The sequence below is a fragment of the Bos indicus genome, chromosome 5 (genome assembly GCF_029378745.1).
Source record: "Bos indicus isolate NIAB-ARS_2022 breed Sahiwal x Tharparkar chromosome 5, NIAB-ARS_B.indTharparkar_mat_pri_1.0, whole genome shotgun sequence".
Lineage (NCBI taxonomy): Eukaryota > Metazoa > Chordata > Mammalia > Artiodactyla > Bovidae > Bos > Bos indicus.
In genome coordinates, this window is record NC_091764.1 from 51231688 (window position 1) to 51249927 (window position 18240).

The 18240-nt window shown below is 34.4% G+C and overlaps 1 protein-coding gene across 6 annotated transcripts in view; it reads right to left on the reverse strand.

Annotated features, from left to right (window-relative positions):
* Positions 1–7564: 7564 nt before the first annotated feature.
* The window catches only part of USP15 (ubiquitin specific peptidase 15), a 127435-nt gene continuing 116759 nt past the window's right edge, over positions 7565–18240 (reverse strand). For all 6 annotated transcript variants that reach the window (XM_070789363.1, XM_019960902.2, XM_070789364.1 and 3 more), the window contains 3 exons: positions 17030–17133; positions 11659–11747; positions 7565–8014 (listed from right to left, as the gene is read on the reverse strand). In XM_070789363.1, the coding sequence (XP_070645464.1) occupies positions 7832–8014; positions 11659–11747; positions 17030–17133 (376 nt within the window). In that variant the 3' untranslated portion in view covers positions 7565–7831. The remainder of the gene's footprint in view (positions 8015–11658; positions 11748–17029; positions 17134–18240) is intronic.

The following is an 18240-nucleotide window of genomic DNA, read 5'->3' on the forward strand; positions in this document are numbered from 1 at the left end:
AATGTAGGGTAATATTCAATGACAGACCTTATTTTGGGGGGCTCCAAAATCACTGCAGATGGTGACTACAGCCATGAAATTAAAAGACGCTTATTCCTTGGAAGAAAAGTTATGACCAACCTAGACAGCATATTAAAAAGCAGAGACATTACTTCACCAACAAAGGTCCATCTAGTCAAGGCTACTGTTTTTCCAGTAGTCATGTATGGAATGTGAGAGTTGGACTATAAAGAAAGCTGAGCACCAAAGAATTGATGCTTTTGAACTATGGTGTTGGAGAAGACTCTTGAGAGTCCCTTGGACTGCAAGGAGATCCAACCAGTCCGACCTAAAGGAAATCAGTCCTGAATATTCATTGGAAGGACTGATGCTGACGCTGAAACTCCAATACTTTGGCCACCTGATGAGAACTCACTCATTGGAAAAGACCCTGATGCTGGGAAAGATTGAAGGTGGGAGGAGAAGGGGACGACAGAGGATGAGATGGTTGGACGGCGTCACGGACTCGATGGACATGAGTTTGAGTAAACTCCGGGAGTTGGTGATGGACAGGGAGGCCTGCCGTGCTGGGGTCCATGGGGTCACAGAGTTGGGACACAACTGAGTGACTGAACTGAACTAAGGGTAATATTCAGTGACAAGAGTGGATGGTTCAGGGAGATGAGTTTGGTTTCCTCACAAATAACTATTCATAGCCCTCTACCACAGTAAACTACATTCCAAGAAAAGCCATGCGCTTGCTAAGCAAACACGCAGTTTTAAAATCTCACACTTCCCTCTAACCAAACTGATCCTCCCGAGCACTCCTAGATGGAAATTCTGCTCTACTTTGTAAATTGAGAATCAGAGAGGTAACAAGACTTACAGAAAAGTGGTAGGCCCAAAACACAGGTGATTAAACTCCTGAGTCTATTTTCCAAACCCCTCTCTTATTCATAGACAGTTTGGAGGACTTTAGGCTAAAGAGAGGAACAGAATCTGGCTTTTTTTTTAATGGGCTCACTCTGGGAGCAGAATAGAGAATGGACTGGAGTAGGAAGGGACTGGTGACCAGAAAACATAATTCTGGTGAGTGGATCTGACTGTACATTTATATTTTCAAACAAGGAGATGCTGTATCTTAGTCTGCCATGACATGCAGAGTTACTTAATACTGGTTAAATTATTTTTAATTGTACATAAATATATCTGAGCAATAAAAGTCACAACTATTGGAGTTTGATTATCTTTACTCAAATGATTTTTAGTATCTGATAATTAGATAATTAGTATCTAATTAAATTGAGGAAAAAAGACAACATAATCCATGACTGCTGAAGACAGAGAAAAATGTTCTATTGTAAAATGGTTATGCTCATAAGTAGCTTTAAAAATCCTACTGGTTAGTATGTAACTGGATTCTAGTATCCACAATGAAATTTTAATCTTCAAGCTTACCATCACACTAAGACTTCTGCTCCAAGTCTTTTTAGAGGAGTTAGGAGAACATTAAAAAAAAAAAAAAAGGAAAAAACAAATATTAATTTGACTCATCCTACTATTCTTTTGCTAAAAATAAGTAACAATGACTTCAAAAGTTGGATTTATGCCTTCCATTGAAGAAGTCTTTCATGAGCAATGACAGAGCATTCTAGTTGCCCATAATAGAAAATATTGCCTTATTCTGCAAAATCTCAAAGTTTATACCTTTATATCCATTAATTGCTACAAGAAACTATTATTTTATGGTTGAGAACTAATGACTTTAGAGTCAGCTGTGGTGAATGGTTCTAAATACAGAATGTTTTCTACACTGTCTCCCAACAAACATCATAGCCAAGTATCTGTGATTATTGGTTACTATTTGAATTTGCAATATTACCTCAACTCACACAATAGATATATGGTACAAAATTGAATATAACTGTTCTATAAATTGAGTTTTATCTTACTAGTCACTCAATATTTGAATCCTATAGGCATTCTTCTAATTTTAAAAAAAGGACTATTTCCCTATCAGTTCAGTTCAGTCACTCAGTCGTGTCCGACTCTTTGCGACCCCATGAATCACAGCATGCCAGGCCTCCCTGTCCATCGCCAACTCCCAGAGTTCACTCAGACTCATGTCCATCGAGTCAGTGATGTCATCCAGCCATCTCATCCTCTGTCGTTCCCTTCTCCTCCTGCCCCCAATTGGTTTTGTTAAATGAGGGCAATCCCTAAAATCCCTACCCTAGATGCTTGTAGGATGTTTTGTCTTGAAGAGTTTTCAGAACACCGATAATTCACTACAGGTATCAGGGAGCTCAGAGAATGAACAATGATCTGAACATCTAAAACTTCTTTAGGAAATGAGTTAAAAGGTCATGATGGGATTAATTCTTATGAACTCAAGGGAGTTTAAACGTTGCCCACTTCATATAATGAAAAGATATGAATATAGGTATGAATATTCTCTAGTGATATGAGAAAATGAAAGAAAAATGAATATACTTTTCACTAGAGACAATGAAATACATCGCTACTTACCCACTCCAGTATTCTTGGCTGGAGAATTCCATGGACAGAGGAGACTGGTGGCCTGCGGTCCATGGGGTCACAGAGTCGGACACGACTGAGTGATTAACACTTTTCACTTTCATTACAGAAAGAACTCAAGGTGAGAAGAAAGCAGGCCAGATGAAGGAGTGAAGGCATACATGTAAGGCCGGAATAAGCAGAACACTCTAGTACGAGTCTGAACTATCCAAAACCTAGCATACCTAACAGTGAATGAGCAGAGGAGGAATGAGGAGCTACAATGCTTGTTAACCTACAATATTCCTTCAGAAATTCTAAAAGAAAAGCAAAATACGTTTTAATAAGAAACTTCATTTGAGATGTTATAGAGTTTCAAAACCCTGCAAGGTTTTAACTATTAGTTAAAAAACAAAGTCATAGTCAAGGCTTAAAACAACAGTTTGGGAAATGTAAAGAATTTGTCACTACCGAGAAAAATGGAAGAATACACATTATGGGAAAAGACTGTTGGGATGTTTCCATATTTATTGTTTTACTTTTATGTATGTAGATTTAACTCCAGCTAGCAACGGACTTGAAAGTCACAGCAAATGAAACTATTTTGTTTCATCAAACTATATAAAACAAGCTATAAGTTCCTGATATGAGGGAAAACTTTGAGCAAGTGAGCACCAACTTCAACCATGATTTTCTACAGATGAACAGTTAATTACCAAAACAATTTAAACACTTAAAATATTTGATTTTGTGCATATTGAAAATGTGCAATCTTATTTTTTTTTTACAGCATTTCCATTTAAAAGAACAATTTCCAAAGAGATAGCTGTATTTTTAGCTGCTTTGTATAATCATGTTTAACATGCATTTCTAGGAAAAAAAAATCCAAGTCCATTTGGCTGATTTTTTCTATCTATCCTTTAAGACTCTAGATCACAACATTATGTCAACTCTTGATTTTCCCTGAATGGTTTCTCCCCTTTCTAGATTCCCTTAATAACTCAGTCTTTTCCTTTCACTATCTTGGCAATTTCCAGGCTTCCCAAGGTAGAGCAGGTTATAATTAGACCAAGGTATGATGTAGGGTGAATATGTTTCCCAATGCATATATTTGCCAAAAATAATTTTTGTACTGTCTGTTTTATATCCATTTAAAAATTCTTTACCCCATCATCAGTTCAAATAAAGCTTGATTAATATCTGAATTCTTACCATAAACATTTTATCTTTCCAATTCTAATATTTAAAAACCTACTCTATGTAGATAAAAATTTGAATATACTTAATCCAGTTTTAAATAAAAGTGTTATCTGAGCTACTTCAAAATTCTTTTGCTTTAATATACAGTAAATAAGAATTAAACATAAACATACATATTGAATTAAAATGCCCCAAACTCAGAATGTTTATGAGAAAAATTACACGTATTTATTTTTAAAAAATCTGATAATGAAACCATAGAGTATACAGCTCTGCAACTTAATGTATTAGTCAGCAAGAATATAAATACACTCTCTTTCTCCCTTTCTTTATCCTCTGGCACTTAAAAAAAAGTACTTGTGAGTTATGAACATAAGTATTTTTTCAAGAGAAGCTGTTTCAAATAAAATTTTAATAATTATTTTATTGTAGAGTAGAAAATATGAACAAAGATTTTCACTATTTTTCTTTGGCTTCAGAAATAAAATTTATTTTATCATGTTATTAAATCATGTAGAAATTTATTTTCCTTTCCTTCTGAGAATTTAAAGACTTCTGTTTCCTTCCTACTATACAAGAATCTTCCACATTTTTAAACATTAACCTGGAGAGAACATGCTCATCTATACCGCACAAGCAAAGATCAGAAGCATACATACAAGTAGGGAGGATAGGAAGCAGGCAGTAATGAAATGGATTGTCTGCAAATACTTAAAGAGAGTAAAACAGACTAAAAGTTGACTTACTTCTTATTATCACCATGCCCCAGTGATACTGTCAAGAAATAGTACATTCTCTAGGATAAAAGGTTCCTACTAGCATGCTCCCCACCCCTAGAAACCCTCCCCTCTTCCCCACTTTTGTAAGCCACTGAAGGAGACTACAGGTCTTTATCTTAGTCTCCAGGCTTATTTCTCATAAGATGTCCCCACCTCGGAAATTAACCGGTGAAAAAGTACTGCCTTATACTGTATCAATGGTTTTGGCCTTTAACTAATTTTTTTCATGCCCCAATCAATGTTTTGTGTGGTTTTATATCTAGTTGCTGGAAAAGCAAGGACAAATATAGGACCACTAAAAGAACACAGATTATAAGAGAAAGCAAGAGATTTAAGTAAAGCATCAGGCTACAGCTTTTTCACAGACATTAATTAAAACCAAGTCACAGGTGAATGAAAAAAGTCCTGAGAATCAGGGTTGCATTTGGGAAAAGTCATTATATTAATATTTAAAATTTAATTAAAATTGTAATAAATGTATGTGAGTTGAATGAAGTTAATTTCAAAGGGGAATGGTGAGTCCATATTCCAGCTGGTATTTTTCTTATTCAATTCTCAAATAGTCACCTGAAGATACTTTTGGGAGCAAAGTTATAAGACTTCAAGATGACTTTCTATGTAGACTGAAAAAATCAGTAGTGAGTATACTACACAGTTTACAAAGCACTTTCTGTAAAACACATTATCTTGTTTGAGCTCCAAACAATCCTGTGAGTCAGACACTAAATCTAGTGGGAGGTAGTACATACATCTGAGGATAGAATATTGGCCATCGCATAATATCCACCACATAGCAACTGTGTGAACTGCTTTGTATCCTTGTTTCTCCATATGAGAAATGGGGAGGATTGATGTCCCTACCTCATAGCTATTGGGGAATTATATGAGATAAAACATCTAACTTTTATATAGTATCTGGTCTCTGGTAAGTGCTGAATAAATGCTATTATTATTATCATCATTATTTTACAGGTGAAGAGACAGACCAGGAGAGATTAAATTTAAAGTCATATGATTACCAAGTATCTAGGCTAGAAGCAGAATTCTAGACTGGATATATTCCTATGACCCTGTACTACGTACGGATACCTACTTTTAGAGTATGGAATACCCTTTGCACTATTTTTAAGAGTTTATTTTTTGCAGCAGAAAATGCCATTTGATTTTGACAAATTCAGTAATTTTATTAACATCGTTTTCTTTTTAAAAACACACAATTAGGGTAGAAACTAGTCTAGAGCTATAAAAAAAAAATTGTCTTTTCTTTAAACCTCAGAAAAATGGAAATAAAGTTTACTAGTTGGTAGATAGGAGAAAGCCTGCAAGCTCTCTGGGTGCAGGGATATTGTTTACTGCTAAATCTCAAGACTCTAATTGGTATACAAACAGTTGCTCAATGAATATTTAAACTGAAAAAGTCAACTTTAAAACATGTCCTTAACAGGAAGATTTACCTCACTACGACATGTTTTCCTTTCTATTTTTAACTATATAACTAAAAAGTAGAGCATATGGTCACTGACCATAAAATAGGGGACTTTTATTAAAAGATTCAGAGTAAGAAATAAAAGACTAAATAAGGCCTTGAATAGCTTTATTGAAATCTGTATAAATAAACATGCACATTTCAAATGTAAACTCAAGTGAACTCAAGTGCAGACAAAATTTTAACCTCTGTCATGCAGGAGGTTAGTTTACATTAAAAAAAAAAAAGAAAGAAAGAAAGATAAAGAAAAGGAAAGGATAAAAAGGAAAAACGCAAAACAGCTTTAAAAATACCAGGATGAAAAACCAGCTTTAATATTAAGGTATAAAGCAAAGCCATGATCAACATACCTCATTTATCCTGGTTAAATGCATTTTTCTTTCACGTTTAAATGCTAACATAAATAAATAATTTACCAAAATGTGCACTCACAGAGTGAACTTTTATTTACAATACACAATTTATAATCTATTGTATTTGATTAGTTCAAATGAAGAACATTATACTTTTTGCTTTACTAATAGTGGGACACATAGCAATTTCTCAGGTAGTCGATATGTGAAACGTGCCCCAGCATTTATTTTCTATTAAAGGCAGTATTATATGCCAATTGACAATACATTCTTTCAACTAGATCAAAGGGGAAAAAGCAGCAAATGAAAAATGTTTCAAATGTTCACACATTTTTGGCATCCTGGATCCTTGAATGTGGTGAACTAAAATCAACTTCAAGGTTTGTATGTTTTATATACTGTACAGGTTCTGACTCTGGAACATGCAATGCCAATTCTCTTGTAACAAGTTCCCTTCTGAGAAAAGCTGTAAGGCTATGGTGAATTCCATCAGGAACACACAAAGAAAGTTAACAGACCTACCTTTAAAGCCAATTGTCCATTAGTAATTTAAAGGCCAGAAAAAAATTTCTCACCTAAGCTTGATGCAATCATTACTATAGATACAGAATACTATTAAATTTGTCTTTATATTACAACACTTGGGAGAGCTAAAAGTTGCCAAATTACTAAAAAATGGGGTAGAGAAAAACAGACAGCCAAAATTTTAATTTTGGACCAACACCAGATTTAAAGATATGCATTTTAAATTTAAAGTAAGTAAAAAAGAATTTGAATATCTAAGGAATAGATCCCAACAGCAGTGAAAAATACTTACATTTAACTGAAAAGTGACTTTCGATGAAGTGTGAAATCTAGAACCTGTTTCCACAGTAGTAGTAAGATGAACATAATATTCTGTTTTTTTATGGTACTACAAAAGGAAATAACTTTTTCAAGACTGCTTCTTGTATCATGATTTAGTTTTATAACAGGCCCACACTGATTCCAGGTAAAGACTTGGAAATTTGGTTTTCCAAGAATACTACTGCAGTATTTATGCCACATTGATACTGCAGCTCATTATCATAGTAGTATATGTGGCAGCCTAATGCACATGAACTAGATTATCCAAGAACTAAGTTCAGCCATAGGTTTCTTGCAGTTATTATCTGAGCAAAATAAATGACCAACATCCACAAATTTAACATTTGTCATCAATTAACTCACATCCAAAAAATTAAAGAAAACGTAATTCATCAAAACAGCAGCAAACTTAAAAGGGATTTATTTGTGATTTCCTATATATATTTAGCTTGTAAATACAAGACTGTAAATGTATTAAGAGACAATTTATGTTAAAGTTTTCATTGTGTTTCACTTCAAGTACTGCACAAGTTAAAATCTGATAAAGGATTTACATTCAGTGATCTGAAACTCCCCATCTCAGACTTTTGTTTAATGTGGTGGGTAACTTCATCATTTCAATAGATACCACCAGCAGGAAAGTCTCTCTTTTATGGCTTCTAGGACTTTCATTAGTTAGTGTGCATACAGTTCTCGTTTTCTATATCATTGTCATTATCATTGCTATCTTCATCACTTTCTAATGGGATGCCTGTGGCAGCTGAAGCACCTTTAGTTTCTCGGTCAAGGGGGAAAAAGCCAGTTCCACTGAAAGTGTCTTGTCTCTGGTAGAAGAGTACATATGCTGCTTTGGACTGTTAAAACAAACAAAGAATATTATAATGGTTATGATTCTCAAAGATCACATTAAATATAGAATGAATTTTTAGCTGATAACCAATTTTGGTGATAGGACATAAATCAAGAACACCACACATGGTCAATGGAGGTTACTAAAATTTATTAACTATATCAATAGTATGACTTCTATCTATAAAGGAAGAATGGTCACTGGATTTAACATTTATTCTCTTCTAAGTTAGCTGGACAGATAAATCAATGCAACCATATCACAGATTCACCTTCTTACTCTAACATGAAATAGAATTCTATGCCTTCTTTCCTCTTGTCTCTAAGGACAAAGCAAGTGTCTTTCTAATAGTAATAGCTTCATTCTGTATTTGTTCTAGATTCCAACTTTTCTTACCATCTTAAGGATACTGCTCCATCAATCATCACTGTGTAACTTTAATGAGTTCTTATCTACTGGACTTTTTTGGCATAAAAAATACTTAAGTCTTCTCCCTCATAAATTCCTCTCCATTCCTTTTCTAGCTGCCATATACCTCTTACTCTTCCTCGCAGCCAGGCTGGGGTCTATAGAAAATCTAATATTCATCATTTACTCTCATGCACACTCCTCAATCAATGTGATTGCTGCAACCACTGTAATGAAATGCCTTTCACCAGGCTCAAAACCCTCTTATAAACAAATTAAATGGGTGCCTTTTTTAGCCAATCTTTTGGTGGCATTTAATGCTTTACTCCTCCTCCTGCATTAAAGCATTTTTGGCTTCTGTTATACTACTTTTCCTTAGATGCTTCATCTCTACAGTTTCTTCTGATTTTCCTGTGGGCTCATTAAATCCTGACTTAAAGTAAAAAAAAAAAAAAATCATGTTTTCAGTCCTCAGCTCACTGCTCTTCTGAATATGTATCTTCCCATAGGTGACTCATTCAAACCTATGGTTTTAACTGCTACCTAGAACAGACAATTCAAATTCATAACTTAAGCCAGTTCTCACCCCTGAACTCTAGTCCAATTAGTCCAACTACCTAATGGAAATTTCCACAGAGCTATTATACAGGTATCAATTTCACAGCAAATTTTCTTATTCACTATCTTTGTAAATGTCAAAGTACGAGTCATCATCTCCCTCCCCCCTCTATATTTACATGTCATCTTAATCAAGTTCTAGTATTTCTATCCATTAAAGAGCTCACAAATCCATTCTCCCCTGTCTATATACTTACTACCACTGATTTAACTTTAGAAGATCTTGTGGCTTAAATTTCAGGACAGCCTACTGGGTGCCCTCCAATCTGTCTTCTAAAGTGTTCTCAAGACATGTTAAGATGGAAATTTAATAATGTTCTTCTGTTAGTTAACAACCACCCAATACTTCTTACAGACTTTAAGAAAAGATCAAAACAACGAAGAACTCATCTTTCATGATCTGAGTGCCAAGTTTAGCCCCAGTCTAATTTTTGCTCCACATTCCTAACAAGTCTTTTGTTTCAGTAACACCAAATTATTTGCTGTTCCCTTAGCTAAATGGTATATTCTGCCACATCTCCTTGCTTTCATAGCTACTGTTCTTTTTGCTAAGAATATCTTTGGTTTTGGTTATTTTGTCTAATTTACCACTATTCATATTTGCAGACTCAGATCAAACACTCCCTGCACTGGTTCTGTTTCCTTACACTCCAATTAGTTGAGACAGCTGCCTCAATCTATACAGTCAAGATATTTAACAGTAATTATCATATACAATTGTCAATTCATGTCTCTGTCACCTATAGATTGTAAGCTTCTTGACATTAGAGATAGCTGTCTTTTTTGGCTTCCCTGGTGGCTCAGATGGTAAAGAATCTGCCCATAATGCAGGAGACTCAGGTTCGAACCCTGGGTCAGGAAGATACCCTGGAGACTGGAATGGCTACCGCTACCCACTCCAATATTGTTGCCTGGGAAATCCCACGTACAGAGGAGCCTGGTGAGCTACAGGACTAAACGATTAACACTTTCACTTTCAACCTTGTGTAGAATAGAGTGTTATATATAGAATGTATTCAAACACTTGTTGACTAAATGAAGAATTATTACTGTTAAAATGTAAGGTAACATCAAATTCACATACTGTATATAAACAAGATATTTATCTGAAAGCAATATTAAGGCAGTGTTGTCAAATAGACTTTGAAGGAGGAAGTAGGCAACTTAAGGGTTTTGGTTGGGAGACTAAAGAAGAGAATAGAACTGAAAAATGAGGGATATGATATAAAATTAGAAGTCTAAATATACGACAAAAATGTAGTTAACTTAAGCATAAACACATTTTAAAAAATACTAAGACTTCAAAAGTCTCTTTTTGTTCTTTGCTGTAGCTATAGGGAGATAAGCAATGATATGTATGTATATAAATCATGTGTACAAACAGGTGATAAAGATATAAAACATCTATAAACAACTCAAAATAACTTCATATCTATGTATACAATAACTGATTAAAACTATGCCAGTAACTGGGCTCAGAAGTTTATTAATTTATTAAACTGACTTTTAAAGCATTATAAACTAAAACAAAACAAAAAGCTAGTCTCTGCCCTCAAGGAATACATAATTTAAACTGGAAAATAAAGTAAAGCAATCAGTGCTCCCCACATCAACAGAAAACCTCTGTATAGGAAATATCATTGCATGAGGAAGTACTACATTTCTCATTCATTGTAAATACTGTGATCAATAAGCAAAATTTATAAAGGCAAAATTTATAGAATAATAAATTCTTATCAAGCAAGCCTTAGTTTTCTTCTTAGAACATTATTAGTCACCTGTCATCTATTCATCAATTAATAGAGGCTACCCTGGTGGCTCAGCAATAAAGCATCCACCTGCAGAGCAGGAGACCATCTATAATTTAGGAGGCACGAGTTTGATCCCTGGGTCAGGAAGACCCCTGGAGAAGGAAATGGCAACCCACTCCAGTATTCTTGCCTCGAAAATGAGGAGCCTGGCAGGCTACAGTCCATAAGAGTTGGACATGATTTAGTAACTAAACCAACACTGTCAATCAATATTTGATAATAAAAATGTGCTCTGATAGAAAACAAAGCAAATGCCAATATTTTTGCTTCAGCTATGGCTGACAAGCTGATGCAAGTGTGAGCAGATGTAACTTCCTAATTTTTCTACTATTCAGAAAACATCAGACAAATACACAGGGTTAATTCTGAAAATTTTGTAATTTGTTTTACCTAATTATATCATTTCGAGACTTTGAATATGTAATTGTCATAAAGGATAAGACTTTTCTTTAAATATCTCAGGTATGGTAAGGCCCTTAAAAGTTTTTTATTTTTCTATTTTAGCATTCTGACTTTAGCCAATGTCTAGAATGTCTGAGCCTATTGTTCAGGGGAGAATTTAATATTTTCATTAGAAAAGTCCAGTTTTCATGTTGAAAACTACCAGAAAAGTTTTCATGTTCAACTTATGCTTCTGCTAGTGGACAAATTTAGAAGACAGATCTCCACTTAAAAGGACAATTTTATGTTATCTTTAAATAAGAATGAGTCCCTCAACTATTAGAACTGCTAGAATATAGACTATAGTGCTCCATGGGCCCCTTTTAAAACAATGGATTCCTTGATCTTCAAGATTAAAAGACATACTTACCACAATCTGGTCTTCAGACGCAGTTGAGACACTACTATCATCAAAGTAGTACCATTTTCCATCATCTTTATTTTTTGCGAAAGCAGTATCTAATGAAAAAAATACAATCACTTCTATCACTTAAATGATCTGTGGTTTTCTGGGAGGGAACCCTCATGACTTTAAAATTGTCTATATAAGGAATACCTATTAAAATTACATGATAATCATCTACATTAGGCCAATCTATCATATATTCAACTGATTCCAATGTTTAAAGGTTTTCAGAATAATTTTCTATAATCTGGAAGTCTATGATACTTTCTATCTATACTTTTTTTTTTTAATCCCAGGAACATACAGGGCATATTTATTATTTTTTTAATACAAAGAATAACAATACTAATGACAATAAATGGTGATTAGCATTTGTATCAGGCCCAGTGCTGTATTATTTCATAAAGAAGGTATTATCATTACTATTCTTCTAAATTTTACAGATGACGAAAGTGAGGTATCAGAAGTTTAATTTGTCCAAGAGTATAGCTGTTAGGCAGCAGAGTTAGGATTTAAACTCAGCTCTGTTTATGATTCCAAAGTTTGAATTTTCAAGTGTAAGTTTAAATTTTCTATGACCAATATTTTTTCAACAATACTGTAACTCATTGATCTGTATTGTTTTGTTTTTTTTACATCAGAATCATTTCCAGTCTTCAACAAAAGTACAGGGCAAGAGAAATGTAAAAAGCGATCAATTAATCTGCACAAATTTTAAAGATTCGCTTTATCATTAAGTTAAAAAAATGCCCACTTTTCCTATCTCATACTTTGTATAAACTACCCAATAACTGAAGAAACAAAGCTGCAAAATGTACTCATAACAATTATCTGCTGTCATAACTTTTAAAAAGTGACACTACAGATTTTGTCTTCTAAATAGTTCTACTCCTCTTAAAATTATTCTTCTGAGTGAAGCCCATTATGGGTTGTAAATTTGTCAATCTGAAATCAAGTCCACCACATTCACAAATTTAAAGAAACATATTTTCAGACCAATAAGTCTGACACTAAAAGGACAAGACTGAACAATAATATTGGGCTTCCCTGGTGTCTTATCTGGTAAAGAATCCACCTGCAATGCCGCAGACCTGGGTTCAAACCCTGGGTTGGGAAGATCCCCTTGAGAAGGGAAAGGCAACTCACTCCAGTATTCTGGCCTGGAGAAGTCCATGGACTGTATAGTCCATGGGGTCACAGAGAGTCGGACACGACTGAGCAATTTCAAAAAAAAAGAAAAAAAAAAAGAGACACATCTAACAAAAAGGCACACAGAGTTTGCAAACTAAATGATGGTATCAAAAGAAAGCTAAACTAATATTTGTAATTCTGAGAAAAAGACAAAATGAAAAATGAGTATCAAACTCAGGTAAAAAAGAATAGATAAAAGAAGAACTATCCATTTTAAACATAAATGCAACTAATAATGCAAAACAACTAATAAAACTGTTAGATGAAACAGATAAATCATTTTAGTAGTAGTCCTGACAAATTCATCCCAGAAAAAGAATGAACATCAAAAATAACCAGAAATAGTTGTGATTTAAATAAAACTAATAAGATTACCTGTAATAGAAACAGAGAACTCTATGTTTGAATGGGGAATACATATGCTTTTAAAGTACATAAACATTTAAGAAGCAGTCCATATAAGCTACATGAAAGCCTTAATAAACTCCTAAGGTTAATATAGATAATGGCCCTAATTACTATAAAATAAAATTAAGAAAAAAAGGAGAGCTTTACAAAAAATATATACTTGAAAAAGCACATGAGATAATCTTGTGATATTCAGAAAATTATACAGGAAACTAAAAACATACACAGAATTCAAAGAAAAAGAAGACTACATGTAAAAATTTATGTAACAGTGATAGAGTATTTAAAGGAAAACTTATAGCTTTAATTATAGCCTTCAACAGAGGGAAAAGAATGAAAACAAAGTTAAGGATGCAACTTAAGAAACCAAAGGAATAACAGAGCAAACTCTAAGTAACAAGAGGAAAAACATACCAAGGAGAAGAGAAGAAATCAACAAGATAGAAGACATACCATGTATAATAAAAAAAAAAAAAAACATAATACAATAGAAAGTCTAATTCTTTCAAAAGACAGAAAAGAACAAGGGACCAAAAAATATACCATAAGAGTATTATAAACAACTATTCTCAAATAAATTGGGAAATACACATTTTAAGAAAAATGGAGAATGTCAATATGTACACATTCTGCAAAAAGAAAATCAATAAACATGACATAAATAGAATAATTTATGGCTGAGAAGTCCAAATAGTTTTATTGGATGAATTCTACGAAACTTTCTTACTAGTTAATTCTTATATTATACTAGCTGTTTCAGGAAACATAAAACAGTAAAATGTCCTAGCCTGTTTCATTAGACTAGGTCATAATCTTGATTCCAAATTCAGACTTAAATTGAAGAAAGTGGGGAAAACCACTAGACCATTCAGGTATGACCTAAATCAAATCCCTTATGATTATACAGTGGATTGAGAAACAGATTTAAGGGCCTAGATCTGATAGAGTGCCTGATGAACTATGGACAGAGGTTCATGACACTGTGCAGGAGAGAGGGATCAAGAACATCCCCAAGAAAAAGAAATGAAAAAAAGCAAAATGGCTGTCTGAGGAGGCCTTACAAATAGCTGTGAAAGGAAGAGAAGCGAAAAGGAGAGGAGAAAAGAAAGATACAGCCATTTGGATGCAGAGTTCCAAAGAATAGCAAGGAGAGATAAGAAAGCCTTCCTCAATGATTAGTGCAAAGAAATAGAGGAAAACAATAGAATGGGAAAGACTAGAGATCTCTTCAAGAAAATTAGAGATACCAAGGGAACATTTCATGCAAAGATGGGCTCGATAAAGGACAGAAATGGTATGGACCTAACAGAAGCAGAAGATATTAAGAGGAGGCAAGAATACACAGAAGAACTGTACAAAAGAGATCTTCACAACCCAGATAATCATGATGGTATGATCACTCATCTAGAGATAGACATCCTGGAATGTGAAGTCAAATGGGCCTTAGAAAGCATCATTACGAACAAAGCTAGTGGAGATGATAGAATTCCAGTGGAGCTATTTCAAAGCTTGAATGATGATGCTGTGAAAGTGCTGCACTCAATATGTCAGCAAATTTGGAAAACTCAGCAGTGGCCACAGGACTGGAAAAGGCCAGTTTTCATCCCAATCCCAAAGAAAGGCAATGCCAAAGAATGCTCAAACTACTGCACAATTGCACTCATCTCACACGCTAGTAAAGGAATGCTCAAAATTCTCCAAGCCAGGCTTCAGCAATATGTGAATCGTGAACTTCCAGATGTTCAAGCTGGTTTTAGAAAAGACAGAGGAACCAAAGATCAAATTGCCAACATCCGCTGGATCATCGAAAAAACAAGAGAGTTCCAGAAAAACATCTATTTCTGCTTTAGTGACTATGCCAAAGCCTTTGACTGTGTGGATCACAAGAAACTGTGGACAATTCTGAAAGAGATGGGAATACCAGACCACCTGACCTGCCTCTTGAGAAACCTGTATGCAGGTCAGGAAGCAACAGTTAGAACTGGACATGGAACAACAGACTGGTACCAAATAGGAAAAGGAGTACATCAAGGCTGTATATTGTCACCCTGCTTATTTAACTTATATGCAGAGTACATCATGAGAAACACTGGACTGGAAGAAACACAAGCTGGAATCAAGATTGCAGGGAGAAATATCAATAACCTCAGATATGCAGATGACACCACCCTTATGGCAGAAAGTGAAGAGGAACTCAAAAGCCTCTTGATGAAAGTTAAAGAGGAGAGTGAAAAAGTTGGCTTAAAGCTCAACATTTGGAAAACTAAGATCATGGCATCTGGTCCCATCACTTCATAGCAAATAGATGGGGAAACAGTGGCTGACTTTATTTTTGGGGGCTCCAAAATCACTGCAGATGGTGATTGCAGCCATGAAATTAAAAGACGCTTACTCCTTGGAAGGAAAGTTACGACCAACCTAGACAGCATCTTAAAAAGCAGAGACATTACTTTGTCAACAAAGGCCTGCTAGTCAAGGCTACGGTTTTTCCAGTAGTCATGTATGGATGTGAGAGTTGGACTATAAAGATAGTTGAGTGCAGAAGAACTGATGCTTTTGAACTGTGGTGTTGGAAAAGACTCTTGAGAGTCCCTTGGACTGCAAGGAAATCCAACTAGTCCATCCTAAAGGAGATCAGTCCTGGGTGTTCACTGGAAGGACTGATGTTGAAGCTGAAACGCCAATATTTTGGCCATCCAATGCAAAAAGCTGACTCATTTGAAAAGACCCTGATGCTGGGAAAGATTGAAGGCAGGAGGAGAAGGGGATGACAGAGGATGAGATGGCTGGATGGCATCACTGACTCAATGGACATGAGTTTGGGTAAACTCCGGGAGTTGGTGATGGACAGGGAGGCCTGGAGTGCTGCAGTTCATGGGGTCGCAAAGAGTCGGACATGACTGAGTGACTGAATTGCTAATGAAAGAACTAAAAAAAAAACTACAATATCATTTCAGACATGAATTAAATTTTATTTAATCCTAAACAAAACTAGCTAACCAAATCCAACTGAGTATATTAAAAAAAATATTTAATGAATAGGATTTACCCCAGAATACAGTGATGGTTCTTCAGAAAAACCTATCAACTGGAGAGCACAGATTGGTATAATCATCCTGGAGTGCCGTTCACAGTACTTTACTCCAACCCAGCAATCTTATATCTGGGTATGTAGCTCAAAGAAATTCTCACATAGGAGACTAAAAACAATGATGTTTACTGTTCTCGAAATGGTAGAAAGTTAAAGTTAATGTGGATGTCCACCGTGAAGTGAAAAGAGAGAATATGGTAGATATAAGTCATGAGTGGTTAGAAGCAATGAATTAAATTGACACAAGTAATATGGAGAAGTCTTAAGTGTCAAGAGAGAAGAGTAAACTCTATAGCAGAGCAACAATCATACAAATTAACAATGATGTGTGATTTGTGAGAGCGCATACAACATGTTAGAAAGGGGAGGAGGAGGAGAAGGCGAAGGACAGGAGCCCTGAACGGACCGGTGATTTCCTGTGCTCTGAGGAGTATGATTAACTCAATCCTCTTCTCTTAATGTTAAAAAAAGAAAAAGAGTTTCAAAAGCTGATTCATTCATTAATCAATATCTACTGATGTAGACACAGTATCTACTGTGTAAGACACATCTCACATTTTTCTTTTAAGAAGTAATATTTTAAGGAAAAAAGTCTGGCGTTATTAAACATAATGACTTTAGTAAAAAAGTAAATTATCTACTTACAGTGTCCTCCTCCCATTCCTCCATAGTGGTTGGAAACGGCAATCAAATTATAGCGGCAAGGACCTGCATTTGGATTAATTAGGAATTCTGACATATCCAAATCACTGTTTAAAAAAGAGATCAAGTTAATTTTATGTTTCCCCTAAATGTAACGAAATTTTACTCTTCAGTCAGTGTTGTTTGACTCTCATTTAAATATACTCCTATACACACACACACACATATCTCATTAAAGAAATTACTAAGGGCCAAATAACTATAAAATTATACAAATACCCTTGAGATTTGAGTGTTTCAGCAAAAATTTTCTTAGGGATTGAGAGAATTTAAAAATTCTCCACTGATCGTTTGTATTCAGATTAGTATTTTCATGCTAATACATTTCTTAGTATAAGAGGAATTATAGACATCACCATTTATCATGTGGGTTCTTTTTTAAAGTCATTTTCAGAAATTATTTATTTAAGGAAGAATAAAGGGATAGTGAAAAAAAACTTTCTTAGAAATTGTATCCTAATTTGAATATAAAATATATTTAAATATAACCCCAATATCTATTCTATGTTTTCCAGGTTTTGATGACCTATGCATCCTAAATAGGCAACATTCTCTGAAATACAACCAGCTGTTTATAATTTATCACACACAAAACTGGAATATGACCATTTTATAGTTTATCTTTTTTTCTGGTTATTCTTTTTATATTTGTATAATTAAAAAGCAATAACAATTCTAAATTTCAAATAGATCTCTAATAGATTTAGCTTATCATTACTCTTGTTTCTTTTTTTACTCGTATTTTCAAAATGCTGTATTCTTGAAAAGTTTGATGGCTCATAATTTTGTTTTGTTAAAGAGAAAATAAGCATTTTTATTCTATAATTGCAAAACATTTTCAATTTTAAATTTATAAACATGGATTAGAATAAGCAATCCAGAGAATGTTTTCAGTATTACATTATTTATTTCCTTCCAGTCACCTCTGCATGCATATACAACACCTGTCTTCAGTATCTGTTTACTTACAAACTGTAGTAAGTAAATTTGGTATGCCAATATTAGGAAATATGAAAGACTACTGCCAATTTTTTTTCAGGAAAATGGGAGAGCAGCATGGTGTTTTTACAAAATAGGGTGTAATGAAGTCCTTCCTGGACTCCATGAATGAAGATACATTATTCCCTTTTTGTCCATCTGAATTCTCAATGATT